A 17,939-nucleotide genomic window follows, 5' to 3' on the forward strand; every position below is an offset into this window, starting at 1 on the left:
ACTGAAGCATACTGCCGAAGACACCCAGCAGCACACCCCACCCGGTCACATTATACTGACAACGGGCGAACCAGTCGTCCAACTCCGTGTATGCTGAACGCTAAGCAGGAGCAGCAACTACCATTTTTAAAGACTCTGGTATGTCTCGGCCAGGGGACAGAAACCAAAGCCTTCATCACAGGGGCGAACGCTCAACTGAAGGCCAAAAGTGAGGCAGTGTCAAGGGAGACGTTAGGAAGAAGAAAGTTAAGAGAAAAGAAAAGATAAGATCCCAAATTTAGTCGCCTCTTACGATCATGCAATGGGGGCAGCAGGTACAATTCTTACGCCCTACCTGTAGGGCAAACCCTAGTTTTTCATCATTATTTTGTTCATCTCTTGATGCCCAAGAGTGTTATATATAGTTATGGGGTGGGTATCTCAATGGTTCAAAAATATAACAAAGAAACTAGGATTTTAGGGGTGGGGAAAGACCCAATGGCTTAATTTTATTACAGGATATTGTTTATCTCTTGATGCCTAGCAATGCTATATGTGGTTATGGGGTGGGGATCTCAATGGTTTTAAACATATACCAAACAAACTGAGTCCCTAGGGGTGGGGAAAGATCCCTGGGCCTATTTTTCTATCATTATTTTGTTTATCTCTTGATGCCCAACAATACTATATATGGTTATGGGATTGGGATCGCAATGATTTCAAAGATGTATAACAAACTAACTTAGTCTTTAGGGGTGCAGAAAGACACCAGGGCTTATTTTTATAAGATATTGTTTATTTCTTGATGCCCAGCAATGCTATATATGGTTATCGGGTGGGGATCTCAACGGTTTCTAAAATACACAGGTCGTTTTTAGCAATACAACTAAATTGCTCCCTTTTGCCCAACCCTCAGGCCCCTTGGAGGGTCTGCCCAATCAAACGACTGCCGCATAATGATGCTACCAAGCAAATATAAGCAATATTCATTGCTCCATTTCAGAGGAGAAGTAGCTTATATCAATCTAGCCATATTGAACACTTTTGGCCCCGCCCCTCGGGCCCCCGGGGATCAGCCGAACTATTTGTACAATTTTGAATCCCCATTTCATAGTGATGCTACTTTTCAAAACTGACCAATATCAACTGATTGGTTTCAGAAGTCGTTTATATCAATAGACAAATTAACCCCTTTTGGCCCTGCCCCTCTGGTCCCAGGGGGTTAGGTCCCCACCATTTGCACAATTTTGAATACTATCCCCATAGTGATGCTATCATGGAAATATGAGTGATATCCATTGCTCAGTTTCAGAGAAGAAGTTGTTTATAACAATATAACTAAATTGACCACAGTGAGCCACGTCCCTCAGGCCCCTGGGGGGTCAGCCCATTCATTTGTACAATTTTGAATCTCCACCCCATAGTGATGCTACCAGGCAAATATGAGCGATATCCATTGCTCGGTTTCAAAGAAGAAGCCGTTAATATCAATATAGCCCATTTGACCACATTTGACCCCGCCCCTCAGGCCCCTGGAAAGGTCAGCCCCATCATTTGTACAATTTTGAATCCCCACCCCATAGTGATGCTACCAGGCCAATATGAGCGATATCCATTGCTTGGTTTCAGAGAAGAAGTCGTTTATATCAATATAGCCAAATTGACACCTTTTGGGCCGGCCCCAGAGGCCCCTAAAGTTCAGCCCCATCATTTGTACAATTTTGAATCCCCACCCCATAGTGATGCTACCAGGCCAATATGAGCGATATCCATTGCTCGGTTTCAGAGAAGTCATTTATATCAATATAGCCAAATTGACACCTTTTGGGCCCGCCCCAGAGGCCCCCAAAAGGTCAGCCCCATCATTTGTACAATTTTGAATCCCACCCCATAGTGATGCTACCAGGCTAATATGAGCGATATCCATTGCTCGGTTTCAAACAAGGAGTCGTTAATATCAATATAGCGCTATTGACCACATTTAGCCCCGCCCCTCAGCCCCCTGGGGGGTCAGCCCCATCATTTGTACAATTTAAATCCCCACCCCATAGTGATGCTTCCAGGCAAATATGAGCGATATCCATTGCTTTGTTTCAGAGAAGTCGTTTGTATCAATATAGCACAATTGACCACATTTGGCCCCGCCCCTCAGGCCCCTGGGGGGTTAGCCCCATCATTTGTACAATTTTGAATCCCTACCCCATAGTGATGCTACCAGGCTAATATGAGCAATATCCGTTGCTCGGTTTCAAAGAAGTCGTTTATATCAATATAGCCAAATTGACCCCTTTTGGCCCCGCCCCAGAGTTCCCCAGGGGGTCAGCCCCATCATTTGTACAATTTTGAGTCCCCTACCCATAGGGATGCTTCTGACCAAATTTGTGCAATTTACGATCAGCGGTTATGAAGACGATGTAAAATAAGTCAATTGTTGACGGGCGGACGGACGCCACGGTATGGCATAAGCTCACCCTGGTTTCCTTTTGACCAGGTGAGCTAAAAAAAAAAAAAAAAAAGGTAATCCTGAAGACAGCCGACCCGCATGACCTTTCTACCTCAGATATATTTGGAGATACTAGACAAACTTAGGGAGCAAAATGTAGGTCTGAAAGAGGAATTCGGCAATGTCTTCTCGGATTGTGTTTTGGATGTAAAAAAAACTCTATTGAGGGAAACGGTAAGATAAGAGTTAATGTATCTTGATGGCGGTCGTTTATATTATGCGCCGTGTCCGTTTGAATAAACATGTTGTTAGTCGGTTGATCTAAAGGTGCCGTTTCGTTCGTAACGGAGCTGCCTACCTTGTAGTTTTCACAGTACACAGACCCATGCCTTATCAACTGTTCTTAAAATTGTGAAGATTTTGTATGCAAGCTGTTGTTACCCAACATTTCTTTTCTCTTTCTGTGACTTTTCCTGTTATGACCCCTGCTATCGCTAGGAACTTTAAACATCTAAAATAAAACACTTCAAATTTTGGAATGACCTTAATAGTTGGGCATTTCAGGACTTGATAACAAAAACACTTTTATTTGCGTGTCCTTGAGAATTGACATTTCTTTATTTATCTAACCTGTCGTGCTATGCGATCATGCTTTTGACACGATCTTATCTAAAGATAGTCACTAGTCGACAAGACTCCTATAAAATGAATAGACCCAAACCACTCGTTTATCACATCAATCAGTGGTGTATTGGAAACCAAATCAACTATGAAAACTGTTTTTCTCGTTTGTCTACTGGCCTGTGTTGTGCTTGGTATGTATAGATAGTAACAATGTGAGTTGTGTATACGTGTTATTTAACAAATATCATTATGATCTACGGTCCTGATCCTTTGGTATTAACAAGCATGCACATCTATATTTTATTCACACACTTCCCTGGTGTACGGAATTCACTATTTATGTTACTGATTTCTATATTTATAAGGTATTGTATAAAACCGCGATGAAATGCACGACCTTATTTTTAGTATCTCTTGAGGATGTGCTTCATTCATGTATGCGAACGATGGTTGCATAATCTACAGACGATTGTTAAATACCCTGTTATCTCATTTGTACAAGGATAATGATGGCATAGCCTCATCGTGCGTATTTTCCATCGTTTTCACTCCATTTTAACAAAATTCAGTCCTTGTATTTTTTTGCAAAACAATCAATTATGCATATTTTGTAATCAGCAACGGAAAGGAGGCAACACAACCATCCTGACAACTCGCACGATAATCACCATCATCATCATCACTGTGAGAACTGCGGAACCTGTCCTGACGGAACGCCGGAACATTGTGATGAGCATCATGGATGCACATGTCACCGTAAGTACCTATAATACGATATGATGGACTGTTTCCTTTTCGTGTGAACCAAAAAATACTGGACCATGATTTTGGTCACCACACAAATCAAAATTTAAATAACTACAGCGGTTTCGAAGTTTGGTTTGGTTTGGTTTATTTTGTTTAACGTCCTATTAACAGCTAAGGTCATTTAAGGACGGCCTCCCGTGCGTGGGACATGCATGCGTGTGGTGAGTGCGTATGTGTTTTGGGAGGCTGCGGTATGTTCGTGTTTAGTCTCCTTGTGATAGGCCGGAACTTTTGCCGATTTATAGTGCTACCTCACTGAAGCATACTGCCGAAGACACCCAGTTACACACCCCACCCGGTCACATTATACTGACAACGGGCGAACCAGTCGTCCCACTCCAAATATGCTGAGCGCTAAGCAGGAGTAGCAACTACCATTTTAAAGACTCTGGTATGTCTCGGCTAGGGGACAGAACCCAAAGCCTTCCTCACAGCGGCGAACAAGTAGGAACAGCATAGATTAGTATTAGTGATGATAGCTGTGCGGCACATGAAAGGAAAGAAGCTGTCAAAAAAGCTGTTAATTCTGAATATTTGTTATTAGAGTCTTGTTTGTTGTAGAGAATAGCGGTTAACATCAGGAAATCAATACGTCTTGAAAATTGTGGTGAGAGTCCTTGCATTAATTTATACATCGTAATTGATTGCGTTTCTTTCTTCTCGTAGCATGAGTTTCTCAGCAAATTTCGGTTTAGAGTTTATCATTGGAAGTGCCGAAGCAAAGGCCTGTTATAGTTCTTGCTACTTCTATATATGTGTAGATTTAAGCAGCTACTGGTGTGCAGTTATCACTTCAAATGTCAGCATCTTCAAACAATTTGTCAAAAACAAAGTAGATAGTGGATGAGCTGCATTAGCTGGGATTTCTATCAATATCATTGTACATAAAGAAGGGTGTCGTCTGCAAAAAGCTTGATATTAGCCAGAACAATTTCAGCACAATCACTATAATGAAAAAAGATATTGGACCAAAGCAGATCCTTGAGGTATCCCTGCATTAATAACCTTTAATGGAGAATGATGACTCTCGGTACTAACCCTTCGCGTTCTGCCTGTGTGATAAATTTGGAACCAGATAAGTAAATTTCCATCATTACAATAGTTTCAAAGCGCATAAAATCTACGATATTTCCTTCGCACAAATATCGTCCGTCTTAATTGATATTTTTAGTTAACTTAGAAACTTTATTTACTGCCCTGCAGGTAGGGCGTAAGAATTGTACCTACTTCCCCCATTGCATGATCGTAAGAGGCGACTGAATTTGGGATCTTATATTTTCTCTTCTTTCTGAACAACTTTCTTCTTCCTAATGTCTCCCTTTGTCGCACTTTTGGTCTTCAGTTGATTGTTCGGCCTTGTGAGGAAGGCTTTGGGTTCTGTCCCCTGGCCGACACATACCAGAGTCACTAAAAATGGTCGTTACTGCTGTCATTGTCAGTATAATGTGACCGGGTGGGGCGCCTGCTGGGTGTCTGCGGCAGTATGCTTCAGTGAGGTAGCATTATAAATCGGCAAAAGTTCCGGCCTATCACAAGGAGACTTAACACGAACATTCCGCAGCCTTCAAGAACACACATTCGCACTCACCAAACGCATGCATGTCGCACGCACGGGAGGCCGTCCTTAAATGACCTTAGCTGTTAATAGGACGTTTAACAATGTAAACCAAACCAAACCAATACCTTGCATATTCTCTCAATGTTGCAAAATTTGACGTAAATGTCTGTATTCTCTGTTAATATTATTTATATATCGATGAGGCATTCGTACAAAATCGCAATGAAATATTTCTTGAGGGAGGTTACATAATCTGCAGACGATGTGCTCAATGTATGTTAAATACTCTGTTGTCTTACAACTGTATCTATACATGGTAATGATAGTCGAGCCTCATCGTGCGCATTTCCCATCGATTTCACTCCAGTTTAACGAAATTTATTCCATGTCTTGCTTGCACAACGATATATTACGAACACTTTATTATCAGTAATGGATAAGAGACAACACGGCCATGGTGACCACGAGCATCATCATCATCACTGTGAGAACTGCGGAACCTGTCCTGACGGAACGCCGGAACATTGTGATGAGCATCATGGATGTACATGTCACCGTAAGTACCTATAATACGATATGGTAGACTGTTTACATCTAATGTGAACCAAACAATTCTGAACTAACAGTTTGGTCAAATGTGGATAAGTATTAGTGATGTTTGTTATGTATATTGGTGGTTAAAGAGTCTAGTTTGTCAGAGAGAGAATAATCAACAGAAAACCAATACGTCTTGTAAAATTATGGTGAGCGTCCGTGGATTAATATCATGATTCTGAGTGTTTCTCAACCGAAATCGGTATAAAAGTTTATTATGGTAAGGTCCAGCGCGGAGACAGGTTATAATTCTTGGTTCTTCTGTATGTGTATAGATTATAGTAGATCGTTTCTCTTACGGTGTATACTTATTCTTAACACATGTAAGCATAATCTAAAATTGGACAAATAAATCCAGTAGATAGTGGGCGAACTGGGTTTTCATTTACAATTACATTTTACATAAAGAGGGGTGTAATTTGTATAAAGCTTGATATTAGTGAGAACAATTTCAACGCTATTGCTCAAAAGAAGAAAGAGAAGTAGACCAAAAACAAATCATTGAGGTATCCCTGCATTAATATATTACTCTGTTGCTCTGTACTGACAATAAAGTAGGGGTGAGGGCGAATAATCCTCATAATAGTATCTTCGATGACTCGGGACTTATGAGTAATTGTAATTATCTAATGGACTATTCATTAAATTAATCTTTGTTCCGGATGAAAACTGTCGAGATACTTACTAGTCTGTTTTACCTTGCATATTATCTCAATGTTGCAAAATTTGAGGTAAATGTCGGTATTCTCTGTTAATATTGCCTATTTATATATCGACGAGGTAATCGTACAAAATCGCGATGAAATATTTTTTCTTGAGGGAGGTTACATAATCTGCAGACGATGTGCTCAATGTGTTAAATACTCTGTTGTCTTGTCTGTACATGGATTATGATGGTCTAGCCTCATCGTGCGCATTTCCCATCGATTTCACTCCATTTTAACGAAATTTATTCCATGTCTCGCTTGCACAAAGATATATTACGAACACTTTATTATCAGTAAAGGATAAGAGACAACATGGCCATGGTGACCACGGTCATCATCATCACTGTGAGAACTGCGGAACCTGTCCTGACGGAACGCCGGAACATTGTGATGAGCATCATGGATGTACATGTCACCGTAAGTACCTATAATACGATATGGTAGACTGTTTACATCTAATGTGAACCAAAAAAAAATCTGAACTAACAGTTTGGTCAAATGTGGATAAGTATTAGTGATGTTTGTTATGTATATTGGTAGTTAAAGAGTCTAGTTTGTCAGAGAGAGAATAATCAACAGAAAACCAATACGTCTTGTAAATATTATGGTGAGCGTCCATGGATTAATATCATAATTCTTAGTGTTTCTCAACCGAGTTCGGTATCAAAGTTTATTATGGGAATGTCCAGCGCGGAGACAGGTTATAATTCTTGGTGCTTCTGTATGTGTATAGATTATAGATCTTTTCTCTGATGGCGTATAGTTATCCTTAACAATGTCAGCATAATCTAAAATTGGCCAAATAAATCCAGTAGATAGTGGGCGAACTGGGTGTTCATTTACAATTACATTTTACATAAAGAGGAGTGTAATATGTATAAAGCTTGATATTAGTGAGAACAATTTCAGCGCTATTAATAGCTAAAAAGGAGAAAGAGACGTGGACCAAAAACAAATCATTGGGGTATCCCTGCATTAATATGCTACTCTGTTTCTCTGTACTGACAATAAAGTTAAGGTGAGGGCGAATAACCCTCATAATAGTATCTTCGATGACTCGGGACTCATGAGTAATTTTAATTATCTAATGGACTAGTCATTCAATTAATCTTTGTTCCGGATGAAAACTGTCGAGATACTTACTAGTCTGTTTTACCTTGCATATCTATATGTCCCTGCAGGTAGGGCGTAAGAATCGTACCTGCTGCCCCTATTGCATGATCGTAATAGGCGACTAAATTTGGGATCTAATCTTTTCTCTTCTTTCTTAACAACTTTCTTCTTCCTAACGTCCCCCTTCACACTGCCTCACTTTTGGCCTTTAGTTGAGCGTTCGCCCCCATGAGGAAGGCTTTGGGTTCTGTCCCCTGGCCGAGACATACCAGAGTCTTTAAAAATGGTAGTTACTGCTCCTGCTTAGCGCTCAGCATACAAGGAGTTGGACGACTGGTTGGCCCGTTGTCAGTATAATGTGACCGGGTGGGGTGTGCTGCTGGGTGTCTTCGGCAGTATGCTTCAGTAGGTAGCACAATAAATCGGCAAAAGTTCCGGCCTATCACAAGGAGACTTAACACGAACATACCGCAGCCTCCAAAAACACACATATCCACTCACCACACGCATGCATGTCGCACGCACGGGAGGCCGTCCTTAAATGACCTTAGCTGTTAATAGGACGTTAAACAAAGTAAACCAAACCAATACCTTGCATATTCTCTCAATGTTGCAAAATTTGAGGTAAAATGTCGGTATTCTCTGTTAATATTGCTTACTTATATATCGATGAGGTAATCGTACAAAATCGCGATGAAATATTTTTTTTCTTGGGGGAGGTTACATAATCTGCAGACGATGTGCTCAATGTGTGTTAAATACTCTGTTGTCTTGTCTGTACACGGATTATGATGGTCTAGCCTCATCGTGCGCATTTCCCATCGATTTCACTCCATTTTAACGAAATTTATTCCATGTCTCGCTTGCACAAAGATATATTACGAACACTTTATTATCAGTAAAGGATAAGAGACAACACGGCCATGGTGACCACGGTCATCATCATCACTGTGAGAACTGCGGAACCTGTCCTGACGGAACACCGGAACATTGTGATGAGCATCATGGATGTACATGTCACCGTAAGTACCTATAATACGAGATGATAGACCAGTTTGGTCAAATGTGGATAAGTATTAGTGATGTTTGTTATGTGCCCTGCAGGTACATCTTCGCTAGCCAAGGCTTCTGATTACGTTACACTACACTAACCCTTGGCGGATATAGTCGTGTTCAAACCGTCGCGCCCTGGAATCCCAGGGCATCCAATCAAATCGCGTTGTACGTTCAGGCTTGGTTTCGCAGTAAACAAAAATTGCGGCACCCAGTACAGAGCTACAATGTCGACTATGTCATGGCATTTTACCTATATACAGAGACGAACTATCTTTAGGGAAACATTCGCAGTGTTTGATCAATCTATTTAAGTCATTGATCACATATCTCATCAAAATGACCCAAGCCTCCATGTGTGTTTGTAAACATCTCAGATGAAGTAAATCGGTAACGCTCGTTTTGATTGGTGGAAAATTTCATGCGTAAAGAGTGGTAATTTTGAATCTCCGCTAGAGGGCCAGAACTGACGCCTATATCCGCCAAGGGTTCGTGTAGTGTAACGTAATCAGAACGTAACCAATACGTCTTGTAAATATTATGGTGAACGTCCATGGATTAATATCATAATTCTTAGTGTTTCTCAACCGAGTTCGGTATAAAAGTTTATTATGGGAAGGTCCAGCGCGGAGACAGGTTATAATTCTTGGTGCTTCTGTATGTGTATAGATTATAGTAGATCTGTTCTCTGATTGTGTATAGTTATCCTTAACAATGTCAGCATAATCTTAAATTGGCCAAATAAATCCAGTAGATAGTGGGCGAACTGGGTGTTCTTTTACAATTACATTTTACATAAAGAGGAGTGTAATATGTATAAAGCTTGATATTAGTGAGAACAATTTCAGCGCTATTAATAGCTAAAAAGAAGAAAAAGACGTGGACCAAAAACAAATCATTGGGGTATCCCTGCATTAATATATTACTCTGTTACTCTGTACTGACAATAAAGTAGGGGTGAGGGCGAATAACCTCATAATAATATCTTCGATGACTCGGGACTCATGAGTAATTGTTATTATCTAATGGACTATTCATTCAATTAATCTTTGTTCCGGATGAAAACTGTCAAGATACTTACTAGTCTGTTTTACCTTGCATATTATCTCAATGTTGCAAAATTTGACGTAAATGTCGGTATTCTCTGTTAATATTGCCTATTTATATATCGACGAGGTAATCGTACAAAATCGCGATGAAATATTTTTTTCTTGAGGGAGGTTACATAATCTGCAGACGATGTGCTCAATGTGTTAAATACTCTGTTGTCTTGTCTGTACATGGATTATGATGGTCTAGCCTCATCGTGCGCATTTCCCATCGATTTCACTCCATTTTAACGAAATTTATTCCATGTCTCGCTTGCACAAAGATATATTACGAACAATTTATTATCAGTAAAGGATAAGAGACAACACGGCCATGGTGACCACGGTCATCATCATCACTGTGAGAACTGCGGAACCTGTCCTGACGGAACACCGGAACATTGTGATGAGCATCATGGATGTACATGTCACCGTAAGTACCTATAATACGATATGGTAGACTGTTTACATCTAATGTGAACCAAAACAAAATCTGAACTAACAGTTTGGTCAAATGTGGATAAGTATTAGTGATGTTTGTTATGTATATTGGTAGTTAAAGAGTCTAGTTTGTCAGAGAGAGAATAATCAACAGAAAACCAATACGTCTTGTAAATATTATGGTGAGCGTCCATGGATTAATATCATAATTCTTAGTGTTTCTCAACCGAGTTCGGTATAAAAGTTTATTATGGGAATGTCCAGCGCGGAGACAGGTTATAATTCTTGGTTCTTCCGTATGTGTATAGATTATAGTAGATCTTTTCTCTTACGGTGTATAGTTATCCTTAACAAATGTAAGCATAATCTAAAATTGGCCAAATAAATCCAGTAGATAGTGGGCGAGGTGGATTTTCATTTACAATTACATTCTATAGGGGTGTAATATGTATAAAGCTACATATTAGTGAGAACAATTTCAGCGCTATTAATAGCTAAAAAGAAGAAAGAGAAGTGGACAAAAAACAAATCACTGAGGTATCCCTGCATTAATATATTACTGTTTCTCTGTACTGAAAATAAAGTTAAGGTTAAGGCAAATAACCCTCATAATAATCTTTTCGATGACTCGGGACTTATAAGCAATTGTAATTATTTAATGGACTATTCATTTCATTATTCGTCGTTCCGGATAAAAACTGTCGAGATACTTCTCTGTATTTGATCCAAGTTATAAGGATTTGCTTCAAAATAACCCATAACGTATACAAATACCGTATGTCTTTGCAGTAATAAGTGATAATTCGGGTCGAATGGAGAATTTTCTGGATTTAATACTCGAAAAGCATTACAATGGATAAGTATAAAAACTACAATACACTCGATTAAAGTAAAGGTTTAATGGTCTCCATGCTAGTAAAATAATCGCCGAGATGAGGTTGTCTTGCTTGTATGAGGATGGACCATACATAGTGATGTTAGCCATGCTGCATGTAAAAGGAAAGAAACTGTCAAAGTAGTTGATAGATCTGCATATCTGCGGTTAAAGACTCTAGCTCCTCAGAGAGAGTAATGATTATCATTGGTTTTCATTAAAAATTGGTTAGCATTTGGTCAGGGCTATCTTTTCGTAATCAGAGAATTTTAAGGTCAAGGGCCTTTCTATGGGGTCAAAAAGAAAGTAAAAAACATCTGAAGTTGAGTTGTTTTTTATTGCACATCAAGGAATATGATCAACTGAAACAGAATGAGCAAGTTTGATGATCATCAGGTCAAAAATGACAGAAAAATGGCACATTGAAAAAAAAGGGAAAGTTTGTCCTGCCAAAATTGAAAAAAAACAAAAACCACCCAAAATCGAAGAAAATAAGTTTTCTGCTCTTTTATGTATACACATGAAAGCTTGATGTTTGGTACATTGATAGGCATGTTGACTACCTACAAATGTTGTGCTCATTTTTTACCTTGATCATCAAAATTATCTACTCGGGGAAGTATCGGCGAATAGTCTCCTTGATACAGAGACAATCGACGAGACGAGGTTGTTCTTGCCCGTCATAGGATAGGCCATACATATATAGGGACCACGGAACCAAATGATTTCCCATAGACGGTAATGTTAACGTTTATCACTGTACTGCTTAAATGGAGTTTTCAACACTGGTCCAGTAGCAATAATTTTGAAGTATGTCATCTCGGAAACCTCTAAATGGAATTATAAAAAATTCTACCAATTTGAACTTTTTTTATATGGGGGCCGCCATCTTGTATTGAAATCAGCACCAAAAATCCATCTAAATTAACAACAAAATACACACTTACTTACCTCCCCCTGACAAAAACAGGCTAGCAAAAAAATAACTGTTTTTCTATATATTTTACATCTATATGTATTGCCCGACCCACATATTAAAACTTTGGAAACTTCTCTCACCTTAATATCCAATCAGTAGGCCCCGATGTATTCACCTTCCTATTAAATCTTCTGCCCAAACGGGGAAAACCCACATTCTATTTTTGATTTGGTTCTGTGGTCCCTATAGAATCGTACACATTTTTCAAATTTAACTTTTCTGGGACAGGATAGGACCATAGGGTATGATGTCCAAATAGGAAGTGGCTGGCTGCAAGTCTTGAGCTGGTAGGTCAAGTCTTATATTGGTACCGGAGATGGAGATGCGTATTAGAAAAGGACATAAAAATTGAAACAAATTTTTAGTTAAAATAGAAATATCTTGCTGAATTTTAAATCCAGACAGATGTCTTTTGGTCATATAAGAGTATTGATATTGCACTACTGAAAAATATAAACAAATAAGAAATACCCTGAAGATCAAGGGGAGATAACTCCATGCTATCTCCCCACCCCCCTTATTTCTCGCCTTTATCTAAAGAAAACCTAGGACAAGAGCATTTTTGTATATAATTGAGTCAAAACACACACACAGGACAGTGGACCGGGCTAGGGACAACAAAACTACCAAAATAACCACCAGAAATCCAACCGGGGTAGTGACAACAGAACAACCAATCACATCATCGAACACCGAACCGGGCTAGAGTCAAGAGTACAACCAGAAAAAACACCAAAAATCGAACCGGGGTACTGACTACAGAACAACCAGACACACCACGGGACTACGAAACACGCGTTATACAGCTACCATTGAAATAAATACTATATTTTCCTATTAACCTGGTCTATGGCCCCCTTTACACTGTACACAGGCCCATATTTTCATTATAAACAAGCTCAGAATCTAATTTCCTGCTTAAATTCTGCCAAAATAGCTCCATGATGAAAATCCCAGCCGAACTTGTTCAGATGGGTCCCGTAATCTGGTGTCCAGGGACGCTGAACGGCATAAAATGTCAAATCCGGTAGCTCCCTATAGGGACCACGGAACCAAATGATTTTCCATAGACGGTAATGTTAACGTTTATCACTGTACTGCTTAAATGGAGTTTTCAACACTGGTCCAGTAGCAATAATTTTGAAGTATGTCATCTCGGAAACCTCTAAATGGAATTATAAAAAATTCTACCAATTTGAACTTTTTTTATATGGGGGCCGCCATCTTGTATTGAAATCAGCACCAAAAATCCATCTAAATTAACAACAAAATACACACTTACTTACCTCCCCCTGACAAAAACAGGCTAGCAAAAAAATAACTGTTTTTCTATATATTTTACATCTATATGTATTGCCCGACCCACATATTAAAACTTTGGAAACTTCTCTCACCTTAATATCCAATCAGTAGGCCCCGATGTATTCACCTTCCTATTAAATCTTCTGCCCAAACGGGGAAAACCCACATTCTATTTTTGATTTGGTTCTGTGGTCCCTATAACGCATTTCTGCTTATGTAAGCGCGAGGACCTGCCTCAGTGCGTCTTCTTCAATGAACCATTTACCGTTAAACACTTTCTATTTGATTGCATTGATCTACAAATTGCAAGAGAGCGTTTTTACAACAGCATAACAAGTCTGAAGACTGTTAGTATATACAAAATTGTGAGCTATCTGAAAGTTATTGGGCTTTATCATAAGATTTGAGTAATCATAGCCACATTTTTATTTTAAACTGATTGTGAGTGTACCAATGTATTTTATGTCATTTTGTCTCTTGTCCATTTTGCTCGTATGTTTAATTTTTCTTACTTTTTTTTTTTTTTTCTTGCCCTTAAGACCCTAATTAGCTCACCTAGTCCGAAGGACGACACAATTGACTTCTTCTGAACCGCTGATCAGAATTTAACCAAATTTGGTAGGAAGTATCCCTAGGTGGGTGAGATTCAAATTTATACATATGATGGGGCTGACCCCCCAGGGACCTTAGGGGGCGGGGCACAGGGGTCCATTTGGTAATATTGATATTAACAACTTCTTCTTTGGACCTAAGCAATGTATGACATTGATATTTCAGCAGTAACATCCCTAGGTGGGTGGGATTCAAATTTATACATGTGATAGGGCTGACTCCCAAGGGGCCTTTGGGGCGGGGCCAAAAGGGGTCCATTTTGCAATATTCATATCAACAACTTCTTCTCTGGATCTAAGCAATGCATGACATTGATATTTCAATGGTAGCATCCATAGGTGGCTGGGATTTCTTTTGGCAATATTGATATTAATGACTTCTTCTCTTGACCTAAGCAATGTTTGTATGTTTGACATTGATATTTCTTTGGTTACATCTCTAGGTGGCTGGGATTCAAATTTATACAAATGATAGGGCTGACCCGCCAGGGGCCTGAGGGGCGGGGCCAAAAGGGTCAGTTTGAGTATATTGCTATAAAGGACTTTTTTTTGCAGTTTTGAAACAATTAAGATCAAGAGATGAACACAATCCTGATGTAAAAATAAGCCCAGGGGTCTTTCCCCACCCCAAGGGACTTAATAGGTTTCTTTGAACACAATGATGTTGAGTCATTTCTAGGTTATATCTTTGAACCAGTTGAGATCTTCACCCCATAATCATACATATACAATGTAGCATTGTTAGACATTAACAAATATAACCTGAACATTATTTTTATGTTTGCTCAAATAAACCAGGTGAGTGGTACAGGCCCTCGGGGCCTATTGTATTGTTGATGGGTCGTTAAGCACTTTAACTCGGGTCACATTTTTAAAAACAAAAACTGCCCTCATGAAGGTGTGTGCAAAGTTTTCAAGGTCGGATCATCAAAATTGATTGATATGCCTCATTGGAGAATATTTTCCAGCCAAAATTAAAAATTATCTGAAAATTTCAATTCAAATGTTTTCCCTTGTTACTTTGACACATATACTTGATAATTAGCATATCGACAGTATGAGTTGCTGGCTGCATTAGTTATGCAAAAAGTTGACCTTGGCCAACAAAATTCGAGGTCACAGTAATCAAACGACAGGTCAAATGACGGAAATTAAGAGAAAAAAGAAGAGAAGACATAAGTACAGCATATGAGCTCGACTAGATGGATAACAGATCATTTCGTTGATGTAAACGTATTAAGAGGATTAAGCAAAATTGTAAATGTCGTGGCCTATTGATTTCATCTTTCTCCCTGGAGAGGTTTAAAATAAGTTACTACAGTTTGTGTTGGAAAATCGCATTTTAGTGGAAATTATTCAAAATTGGTTAGAATTATGAGGAGAGGCGAAACTATACTAAAAGAAGTATAGGAACTGTTTAGAAATACATTGTAAATACAAAGAAGTTAAGACTCAGATGAATGCTAAGGCTCATGGGCCTCTTGTTTTATAAAGCTTTAATATTTCTTCGAGTTTCAAGCAATACATTATTGCTGAACATAATTAAGCATTATGAAGAGCTATAACGACATGTTTATCATCGTGCGCATTTCCCATCGATTTCACTCCATTTTAACGAAAACTATTCCATGTCTTGCTTGCACAACGATATATTACGAACACTTTATTATCAGTAAAGGATAAGAGACAACACGGCCATGGTGACCACGGTCATCATCATCACTGTGAGAACTGCGGAACCTGTCCTGACGGAACACCGGAACATTGTGATGAGCATCATGGATGTACATGTCACCGTAAGTACCTATAATACGATATGGTAGACTGTTTGGTCAAATGTTTTAGATTAGTATTAGACTATTAGTGATGTTTGCTATGTATATTGATGGTTAATGAGTCTAGTTTGTCAGAGGCAGAATAATGGTTATAAACAGGAAATCAATACATCTTGTTAATATTATGGTGAGAGTCCGTTGATTAATATCATGATTCTTAGTGTTTCTCTTCTGATAACTAGAGTTTCTCAACCGAGTTCAGTATGAAAGTTTATTATGGGAAGGTCCAGAGCGAAGACCGGTTATAATTCCTGGTGCTTCTGTATGTGTATTGATTATAGTAGATCTTTGAGCTTAGAGTATATAGTTATCCTTAACAATGTCAGCATAATCCAAAATTGGCCAAATAAATCCAGTACATTGTACATAGAGAGGGATGTCATATGTGTCAAGCTCGATATTAGTGAGAACAATTTCAGCGCAATTTCTAAAAAGAAGAAAGAGAAGTGGATCAAAAACAGATCATTGAGGTATCCCTGCATTAATATATTACTCTGTTTCTCTGTACTGACAATAAAGTTAAAGCTGACAGTGCAAGTTAAAACGCATCGAATTGAGATGTTCAAAAATACATGTACAGATTTCCAAAAATATTTTACGAGACATTCCCCAGTTATGGTAGTGTCGTATCTTAAGGACCTTGGCTTCCAAATGACACTTTTATTGTCATTGCAGAGACCCGTGCTATCTGTCTTTCCCTCGAAAACATTAAAAGTAACAATATAACGAGAGCAATTATATATTCTCACTCTATCTGTCTGACAGAAATCTAAAATATCCTGAAAAATACTGCTTGTACTACATAGCATAGCCTCCTTATGTTTTGCTGAGTTGCTGGACATACCGGAATACCTGGTAATGAAACAGTAGATAGCCGAGATTATTTCAAACCTTATTTACCGATTTTAAGCCATCTGTAATTTCAGTTTTTATTATCCAAGTGGAAAAAGAATGAAAACAGTATAAAAACAATAGTATACACTCGATGAAAGTTAAAGTTGAATGGTCGCCATGTTAGCGAAATAATCGACGAGGTGAGGTTGCCTTACCCGTCTGAAAATGGACCATATACAACGCATCATTGAAGTGTTAGGACCAGCGTCAGTGCATCACGTGCAATGCGCCATTTGCCTTCAGTTAAAAACTTACTATTGGATTGCATTTTACAACAGCATAGCAAGTCTAATGTTTTTTCTCAAAATTGTTAGCATTTACAGAAGTTTGAACTTAATCTGCAAAATGTTGGTCTGTGTCACAAGATCCGAGTAATCATAGCCACAATTTCATTATAAAGTAAATGTTAGTGGACCACTCTTTATTAACATTCTTACATGTTTCGCTTGTTTGCTGTTTTGTATTTTGTTAATTTTACTGATAATTTTTTTCATTTTTATAGCTTAATGTATCAGTATTGTGAATTTGCCTTAATCAATTCAGATCATAATTATCCTTTCATTGACAATGCTTGGTTTAGATGACCCTGGCTGTTAATAGGACGTTAAACAAAAACAAACCAAGCTTGTTTTAGAGACATCAGTTCTCGTACACTCCATAAGTTTTGAAATATTTGTTGTCTCTCCACAGATTAAACCCGCTGCTGGAAAAACAATTTCAAGTTTCACGGATGTGTGCTTTTAAATAAATTATTTCCACCCGCTGAGAAATCGTTGGTTTTATTCTGTTGTCTTGTCGCCTTACGTGATTTGTTTTAAGAACGAAACTGATGTATAATGTATTTTAATTCATTTTTACTACTGCCTCTCTCATTTTTGAGCTCTTTTCCTGCTCTTCCTGAATGCCCGAACACTTTTTAATGAAATTTGGTCTGGAGCAGTATTAAGCAAAGGAGATATTATATTGTATAAACGGAGGGTCTGACTCCCCTAGAGCAGGAGGGGTGGGGCCCAAGAGGAGAAATAAAGGTGAATCTT

The 17,939-nt window shown here is 38.7% G+C and overlaps 1 protein-coding gene across 2 annotated transcripts; it reads left to right on the plus strand.

Annotated features, from left to right (window-relative positions):
- Nucleotides 1–3,131: 3,131 nt before the first annotated feature.
- On the plus strand, nucleotides 3,132–17,672 carry LOC117343135 (histidine-rich glycoprotein-like). 2 transcript variants are annotated; one of them, XM_033905450.1, is made up of 8 exons: nucleotides 3,132–3,237; nucleotides 3,665–3,802; nucleotides 5,842–5,967; nucleotides 7,007–7,129; nucleotides 8,725–8,847; nucleotides 10,277–10,399; nucleotides 15,847–15,969; nucleotides 17,593–17,672. In XM_033905450.1, the coding sequence occupies exons 1-8, from the start codon at nucleotides 3,192–3,194 to the stop codon at nucleotides 17,595–17,597; spliced, it is 807 nt and encodes a 268-aa protein (XP_033761341.1). In that variant the 5' UTR covers nucleotides 3,132–3,191; the 3' UTR covers nucleotides 17,598–17,672. The 2 variants fall into 2 exon arrangements, with proteins under 2 accessions (XP_033761341.1, XP_033761342.1); XM_033905451.1 differs by lacking the exon at nucleotides 5,842–5,967.
- The last annotated feature ends 267 nt before the right edge of the window (nucleotides 17,673–17,939 follow it).

Source organism: Pecten maximus, chromosome 15 (assembly GCF_902652985.1).
Source record: "Pecten maximus chromosome 15, xPecMax1.1, whole genome shotgun sequence".
Classification (NCBI taxonomy): domain Eukaryota; kingdom Metazoa; phylum Mollusca; class Bivalvia; order Pectinida; family Pectinidae; genus Pecten; species Pecten maximus.

Excerpts from the sequence above, each read along its gene's own strand:
- LOC117343135 (XM_033905450.1), top strand. The coding sequence starts at position 3,192 with ATGAAAACTGTTTTTCTCGTTTGTCTACTGGCCTGTGTTGTGCTTG. Across the intron at positions 3,238-3,664 it reads ACTGGCCTGTGTTGTGCTTG|CAACGGAAAGGAGGCAACAC; the intron begins GTATGTATAGAT and ends TTTTGTAATCAG. Across the intron at positions 3,803-5,841 it reads TCATGGATGCACATGTCACC|TAATGGATAAGAGACAACAC; the intron begins GTAAGTACCTAT and ends CTTTATTATCAG.